Source organism: Elephantulus edwardii, unplaced genomic scaffold, assembly GCF_000299155.1.
Source record: "Elephantulus edwardii isolate Elephantulus edwardi_28Jun2011 unplaced genomic scaffold, EleEdw1.0 scaffold00088, whole genome shotgun sequence".
In the NCBI taxonomy this organism is placed as follows: Eukaryota; Metazoa; Chordata; class Mammalia; order Macroscelidea; family Macroscelididae; genus Elephantulus; species Elephantulus edwardii.
This window is the reverse complement of record NW_006399838.1, coordinates 7886403-7895163: the sequence shown is the minus strand read 5'-3', so window position 1 is coordinate 7895163 and position 8761 is coordinate 7886403. Positions and strand designations below refer to the sequence as shown.

The following is an 8761-nucleotide window of genomic DNA, read 5'->3' as shown; positions in this document are numbered from 1 at the left end:
ACAACAGATCTACAATATATTATTGTAATATAAACAATATAAATAAACGATCTTGTAGGCCCAATCACCTTCCATCCAGACCCACATGAAGCAATGTTACAACAATATTCTATGTGGAAATGTGCAGATAACAAAGGTGCAATTACAAGCAAGTTTAAGCAGCAGAATATAAGGTGCTTTAATTGAATAGTTAATGTTGCCATCAACAGACATTTAAATGTTTGATTTACTTCACTTAATACAGACACAAATATGAAAATCTAAAATTCATACACATGCTACTTGTTAATATGAAAGTGCTTTCTCTTTGTTAAAAAAATACACCAAATGGATAATCTTTTTACATAGATCATGGTGTGCTCTTATAATGAAAAATTAACGTCATTTTTCAGGTTATACAATTTAAAACTGTACCTACAGACACCAATCTAGGAAGTCTAATGCTAAAAGAGCTACAACTATTTCTTTTCTTGGAAGGAGGGCTCTAATGAATACAATCCCCATGTAGAGAATACAGTTTTAGAGATCATAAGGTTTGCTTCTTGTAAGGATCAAGCATGTATTCTTCCCCCTTGCTGATGCTGTTCAACTTTTGTGGACTGAATTATATGAGGGGCCTATGTTAGAACAATGGGAGGAACCAGGAGGAGAAATGGAAAACTACCATTAACAAGTGCTTAAAGCTTGGGGGGGGGGGAGCCCAGCAAACCACAATAATTTTCCTTCATTGAGAATTTGAAAAATGGTAACGAACAAGACAAAAAGTCCTAGGTCAATGAAGTATATGCTGCTTGTCAGCACCTGTCCCTGTCCAGTGATTGGCATGACCCTGACAGGAGGACAGGATGGGAATTAGCTCCCCCAGACCCCACCCCCCCCAACCCCCACTGAACCTAACACCAGGCAGGCTTTTGAAGGCAGAGTGATTGAGAACCTAGTTAAACATACTGGAAACTGGAATCGTCCAAAACACCATCTTGGCAGACTCACTGATTTTTTTTTAAACTGAAGAAAATATACACAACAAGTATTTATACAATAGCTCAACAGTTTGAGAAATTTGAAAAATTAGATAAATGTTTAAACAGCAAGGAAGCAATTTTTAGCACCCAGACTATCTATCTGGCAGCTTGGATATTAACTACCCCTGTTTTCAACCTGGTATAAATTCTAATCGAGCGCTTCTTTGGACATCTTTCTGCTTTAAAAAGCTGCAACTATGATAGACAAAATAAATTTAAAATTCTTTCATTTTGTATCTTTATGGAGACTCCTGTCAGCTGATATTCATATGTGCGCTGTGTCAGCAGGACAGTGACTTACAGAAAGCCAGAGCTGGGAACCCGGAGCGGATTCCCTGTCCATTCCGTCGTGCAGGGCTTACTCCCCAAAAAGCTGTCAGTTCAAGCATGAAACTGGCTTATGCTGACCAGTACTTTAAAGAAGACCCATTTATTATGGGATATGTTTTTAATGGTTTTGACACATCTTTTAGAAAGTGGCTATCTGTAATAACTTCAAAAAGACAATAAAATCTATAGTTTTCCTTCATTTAAAAACAAACCTATCCAAAACGCTTTGAGTTGTGTTGTTTCCCACCAGTTTTTACCTGTCACCTCTTAGTTAAAGGTTGTTATTAAAAACATTAAATGGCACCCATGAGGTTCATGCTTATTTAAGCCACAACCACAGTTTTGTTTTGAAGATGATTTTCTTACACTAGTCCCAGAAGTCACTCTGGGCACTGGAAGTGCTCAAATGTTTTGCTGAATGAGTGAATAAATGCAAGAATGGCGGTGTTCAGATGTCCAGTGCGCACCTAGCAAGCAGTATTTAGAAAAATATCCTTATGTGTCCGCCTTTCTGTCTCTTTTACCTTCATTATCAGGAAAACAAAGAATGTGTGACCCAAGAAATGGGTGATTAAGAAAGACCTTTAATACCTTTTTATAAAAAACTCTTCAAATATGAACCAGGAGAAGGGAGAAGAGAAGGAGGAGCCCCTTTCAAACTAGGTCCCTGTGGGACCTACGATTAGAATTTTAGAATTGGAAGGTGTCTTAAAGATGATTTAAACCAAAATAACAATTTTGAGTGGCAGAGTCCTCATCCTGTGAACATGGCCGAGGAAACGGGTGGAAAAGCTAAGTCACTGCCCACGTGCCACACGCAGCGAGGCCAGTCACCTGTGTGTCAGGGCCCAGCCCCGAGACCGGCACACTGATCTTCACTCTTCAGTTAACCGCATGATTAAACCCTCGGTCATTTACTACTGAAGGAGATTACTTACTCATCATTTAGGACTACCTAAAATGAAGAAAAGTGAAGTCATTTGAAGAAAGCAAATCTAATAAAGCTCTTTAAACACTGGATATCCTGGTTTATTTGAGGCAAGACGGAAAACCCCTTTCTTGAAAAAATGTGTTGCTATGCTCATCTAGATGATAACATCATTATGATAAAAACAAAAGGGGGGACGATGGAAAGCCAATACAAAATATTTGTAATAAACTGAATGCTATTTAAATTTAAAAAAAAAAAGTGTTGCTGTTCATCTCACAGATGATGATGGTAAGCCCCTGCTCTATAGTAAACACCAACTGTTTTGGTTTTTTTACCTCTGTCAATTACAGGTCCACAAAACATTCACACTTCTATGAAGCATGACTTTTTAAAAGTCATTTATAAATGATGGCTTCTATCAGACTCTAAGATTACTTTAAACGGGTGGTCTTCCATGACTTACTAGATTGCTTTCATATTTAAAGCTCTATACCATGTTACTGTAACTGCTGTATATTTATATTTAATTCTCCCAAATTTATATTCATTCATTTCTGTACTTCTTTTAAAACAGTATATTTTAACATTTTTGCACCAGTTTTCATTTTGTGGATTCATATTGAATTAGCCAGAATCTCATTTTGTACCATTTCTACAACCCTGTGCGGTTTTAAATTGTCATTTCCTATAAAAGTTCATAAATCATAAAAAGGGAGTATATAATAGTTATGAGAAAACTTCCCCAAAGGTCCTATAGATATGAGAGTGTGTGTGGTGTGGCGTGTGGAGTGGAGCGTAATGTGCGTGTAAATCTGGCTCCAAAGGAACGGAATGGAATGAAGAGCCAGGTTCCAGATCTAAAATGAAGGCGTGGAGCTCGCTACAAACCTACTTACACTAAAATGGAATTCAAAGTTCAGAAAGAAACAAACTTTTTCTCTAGACTATGTTGATAATAATGGTATCTGTATTAGCACTTTACAATTTTCAAAAAAGCTTTCCCATACTTTTGTCAGGGCTAAATAAGCTTTAAAAAATAATATATAAGCTTTGAAAACTCTTAAAATTTAGGAAAACTTTTTCCAAGGATAATAAACTTTAAACATTTTCTTTAAATTAAAGGAATGGCTTATATTGCTGCTATGAAGGAAAGTGTATATGGATTTACTTTATGAACAACTAACCAGAGAGGATTCTCTTCCCAAAGAATGTTTAGAGCTGTACTGCTTTCACAAGTTGAAGTCATTTTCGCAGTACTGTATTTGTGCTTATCTAAACGGAGTCACAATCTTTGAGATGAAAACCACTGCTCCATTACTGACGAATGCTGGTTCCACTGCTCACTTCTGACCCACAGGGCTGCGTAACAGAGCAGCAGAGGAAGGCTTGTGCCGACTGCAGTCCAGGCTGGGCACAGGAAACCTACAGCGTGCTCACGCAGTCCTGGACGGAGACAGACCGACAACTGAAATCTATTTTCTAAATGTCTCTCACAGTCTACAAGACAGAAGTCTGTAGTGAGAGCTGAGACGTGTAGTCCTCTGTAATCCTTACTGCCCAGTCCTAGTAGTGAATTATGGGCACTCAGATATGTGCCAGACTGCAGATCACCTGACAGTGAAATAAGGGGTTTCATTCCAAGTGGACCTTGAGATCATTAACACGGTAGCCTGCACACTGCTGTCAGTGGGGGGAAGTACACAATTTCTTATTCTAAACTACGGATGAAAGCTGCACCTGATGACTTCGCTCAGGCCCTAGCCTCTTGGGGGTGGATGCTTCCTTCCAGTCATTCTTCTCCTTGACTGTCCCCAGGGGCCTCTCCTCAGCACAGCTAGCTATATATACGGCGCCCAGGAAACAGGCCAGCACACATTTTGCATAGATGGGCTGGTCACCATTGCCCAAAGGCTTCCCTGAACTGTCAGGTACCACAAAGTCTGGCCACCACTGTCTCCTTCCCTACTGCAAAAGCCTCTCTAAGCATTTTCAGTCAACAGTGTCTCTGTAGACACAAAGCATGCCATTTTTAGGGCCTGGAGAAAGGTTAGTAGAGGTGAAGGATCAGGAAATGCTCAACGCCCGTTGTGCAGACAGCATTTGCTCCTCTGATCCCCCGGGGGACAGCCCTTCAAACCAGGAAGTGTGGCCAGCCCATTCGGTTACCAATGTCTCTCTCAGAAGGTTCCAACCATGTGTTATAGTTAGAGACTCCATCCACTGGATATGGCTGTTAGGATAGCATTGTTCACAGACATATGCAATAGTTTATTCTTTCCAAAGGTGTTTCTACTCCTATCTCACTAATCATTTCCTATTTGAAGATGAGCTGTACCAAGAGTTATCCACAGGCATGGCCACAATTGCTTCACACAGTTCTAGGGTTTCAGCAGACCCAGGAACAAAAATAAAGTGGAATACCTAAAAGAAGAAAACCATCTACATAAAACTAGGTAAAGCATAAATATTCACTTCAAAAGTGCAAAAAACTTGCTCAGTGTTGCAACGGCCAACATCAGGTGAAGTGGCAGGTCTCCTCTCTGCCTCTTCCCGTTCTCAAGCTTCTTCACACCCATTCCAGACAGAACTAGGGGAAGAAACAGCCAGCAAAGATACTTCTGTTTAGAAGATGCCAGGGCAAGTTATCAGGGAGATTGTTCTGTGCCGCGAAGACGCTGACAGGCCCTGGGACAGCACTGTCCCACTCGATAATGACTCTGTCCGAGCCACACAGCAATGTTTTCTATCTGTGCATGTGTGTGTATACACACCTGCCAAGACGTGCTTGAAAAAAAATCAATGTTATAGAAAAGTGAAAGTTACAAAACAACTCAAGTGTGCTTACTTTCCTAAGACTTGAAGAAAACAAAATTTAAAACTTAGGTCTCTTCTACCCCAACAAGAAGAATATATTAGTTAAAAGAAGTCTGAAAAATGCAAATCTAAGTAGCCAAAATGGAAGACTCTCCCATCTCCCCTGTACTCGTTCCCCATTCAGAATTGTAAAGCAACTAACAATAAGAAAGCACTGCACCCTCCCCGCCAGTGTCACCCTCCCCCTGTGTCACCATCACCGCCGGTGTCACCGTCACCATCGCGGCCACTGTGCCGAGCCTCCAGAGGGCTGACAGCCAGTGTTAGCATCTACATGTTCACTGAGGACAGCGGGAGCTTTGGAATGGAGAAAGCAAATAAGAAACTGACAGCTAACACGACTCATGAAAAGAAAACAATTCTATTGTCTGAGTAGTTTTAAGGAGAGACACCAGGAGATCTGGACAGCCCTTAAGATTACAGATTAGAAAACATTTGTAAGTAGAAACCACCCATAGAAGCCTCTCTTGGACTCGTAACACAGGCAGGCCCCGGGACAGGGACATGGACCTAGTGACTGGGATTAGAGAAGTGAGTTAATGAGAGGAAAAATACAACACAGTCCAGAGCTGATGCCTTCAAGGCTACTGGTAAGAGTTATGGTGGAGGCTCACTGCTAGGGGGGTTACCTCCCACATACTCACTCAGGTACTGTTGATGGGTTATCTGTGATGCAGCTTTAATTCTGGGGAGCGCTTCCTCTGCACCCCCCTCATGTGGTGGGTCATCGCCTACTCCTACTTACCTTTAACGTGTATTTGTATTCTAAAATTAACCAGACGACGACGGGAAACTGTATTCCAAAGTCAAACATGACAACTAATAAATGAAAACTGACTGCCTTTCTCTGAAAGTTCAATCCAGTATTAAAAATATGGCGAAGAAATCTGTAACACAGACACAAGTGACTGTGGGTCTAGAGCATGAGCCTTACACTATATTACAGGTCCTAACCCTACGCGACTATTAGTAAACGTTGTTTTTTTTCTTTTGGAAACATTACTACACAAAAGAATCTCACAAAGCATACATTCAAACAAGAGGCATCTAAAAGATTAAAAAAATTACCTGCTGTATTTCTGTATAAAAATAATCAACATTCTCTAATGTACACAAAGCCAAAAGATAAATATCTGTGACGTCTTACTGACATCTTTAGTCTTCTACTCCATTCAGTCTTTCTGAAAAGAGCAGTAGAAACGACTGAAATCCGTGGACTCTTCCCCTTTTCCCGCCCTTCTGTGAGTATCTGTATGTTCCTTCAAGAACTAAAACAGTTACGTCATAAAGATATGAAAAGATTCTAACAAAAGCTGTATAATCTCATTAAATAAAAATGTCTAGATCCAGGACTAAAATCTCTCGAAGCTCCCACACTCTATAGAGCACTAAAATCTGGTCAGTGGACAATTCTGCTTTAAGTTTTGTTGGGTTTGCTTGTTTTTTCTATTTCTTAAAATATACTTATAAAATTAGATCCGACCTCCCGAGACATGTCAGTTGGTAAGTGCTTTGCAGGAAGCATGCACAGGGAAAGGAAACAGGAATGTGCAATCTACTAGACCCCAGCATGTTCAACTTCAGAAAAATTTTTTTTTTAAAAACCACCTCTATAAACATCTTCCTAGCCAGTAAAGGTTCATAAAGCCTAATTATATTAGGTCTTCATCTGTACAGAGGAACACAGAGATAGGAAAGTTAATACCAATCAGTAATTTCTGAGAGCCAAATTATTTGGGAAAAAAGTCCTCCTTTTTATAGGGCAAATTCCGTTGGGACTTTACTCCTCTTTTTCTAATGTACAAGAAGCTTGGGGGAAATACTGAGCAGTCCATTGATGCTGTCTGAGTAATACTGTGTATATATCTTATCATTGCTCCCCCATTACCAATATCCCTTTGGTAAAAAATGAACATGATTTAACACTCTTCATTCCATGTCAATGTCTCAACCATGGCACTGAGATTCTGTCTGGAGAGTCCGTGCTGTGGCGGGCTGTCCTGCGCACTGCCGGCTGCCGAGGACAGCAGCCCTGGCTTCTCCCTCCTGGCCGCCAACGGCAACCTCTCTGCCCCAAGCTGTGCCAAGCACAGTGTCTCTAGATGTTGCCAAATGTCCTCGGAGCAGCAAAACTTCCCTCCTGCCGAGAGCCACTGCTTGACTTGTACAACGGACAAGAGAACACTAACTTTCAAACCAAATTCTTGGTCAAGAGCAAAGCCGAAGGCAACGCACCCGACTTCCTGGTCGGTATTATTCATGCTAGAGTGTGGTCACTTTCACAGGTAAAGCAGTGTCTAAACGACAGGCATTTTAAAAATAAAATGCACACCAATTTGTCACTGATGTGGTTCTAGTCACTGGACTCCTAAATGATACCGTAACAGAGCTTTTATGACAACCGTTAGAAAACTGAGTAAATAGGGTACAAAAATGTCTAAGAAAAGGAATCAAAAGAGAAATGTAAATCATTATTCTTAAAATGATTCTTAATGCAAACATCACCTTTTAAAAATCATCTAGTACAATGCATTTGAAAAATATCATGACCTTCTTTAAATCTTTCACTAGTGTATGGAACCTGTAAAATTAATTCTGCCAGTTTTGGCTCTTTCATTAAAATGTATGTGAATCATTTCTCTGCTGAAGAAACACCAACATTTTTCTGATGGAAAGATCGCCATGGTAGGTGTGATGTTCTCGGCCGACGTGGACCTTTACCTCACAAGTCTGTCTGAGAGGTGCAAGACTGTGGTTCCTGCAGGGTCCCCACTTCCTGTTAGGACTCCTTCAGAGAGTTGATGCGCGCGCAGATCTTCAGGGCTGGCCCCAGCTTGATGTTCATGGCACTCATGAGGTGGTCTTCTTTCAGGAGAAGTAAGGCCTGCCCGTCAATCTCCTGGGCTCGGAACTCATCGGCAATATCCTGGCATCCTGGAAGTGGATCAAGGGAGGGAAGTTAAGAAGCTGTCACTTCTAAAAGCAATCGCTATACTCTCACTGGGTCTGAGTATCTGAAATACAGGCTGAGAAACAAATGAAATTTATTTATGGTAGTCTTGTGCTCACTCCTGAAGAAGAGAGTATTTGTTGGAATTCTGAAAATAAGAGTTAATTTTAAATCCAGGCAAAGTGATTTACTTGGAGGTCTTACAGAACTAACTGGTTGGGAACAGGTGCAGTGCACCTAGTGTGGCCAGTGTGGAGAGAACATTTCCTTCCTGGCAGCCTGTGGTGTGATTCCGAGGCACATCCACCCACGGAAGGTCTGGATTAACTCGTCATGGTCGCTGGTGGCCCAGTGGTAAGAAGCAGCACTGCCCACGGGCTACTGCCGCCTGAGGTCTGAGGGAAGAAGCCGGGCAAGCTCTCCAGTGCGATGGACAACCTGCTCAAGGTCAGCTATGCCTCAGTTCTTATTCGACGGCAAACAACAACGACATAAGGACAGAGGGATGCAATACGGTAAAACCTAGGTAAGGCAGAAACCTGCCAGGGAAGGGAAACACTAATATTTTCCACTAAAACAAGTGAGAGAGATTGCATCCCATCAGAAACGGAAACCTTGAGAGACCAGGAAAAACTAGGCAGTCTTCCTCACAGA

The 8761-nt window shown here is 41.2% G+C and overlaps 1 protein-coding gene across 1 annotated transcript in view; it reads right to left on the bottom strand.

Moving 5' to 3' along the window:
- Window positions 1–7843: 7843 nt before the first annotated feature.
- PHC3 (polyhomeotic homolog 3 (Drosophila)) overlaps window positions 7844–8761 on the bottom strand; it is an 80047-nt gene continuing 79129 nt past the window's right edge. Inside the window, exon 15 of the mRNA XM_006890363.1 lies at window positions 7844–8091. Coding sequence (XP_006890425.1) covers window positions 7937–8091 — 155 coding nt within the window. The 3' untranslated portion in view covers window positions 7844–7936. The remainder of the gene's footprint in view (window positions 8092–8761) is intronic.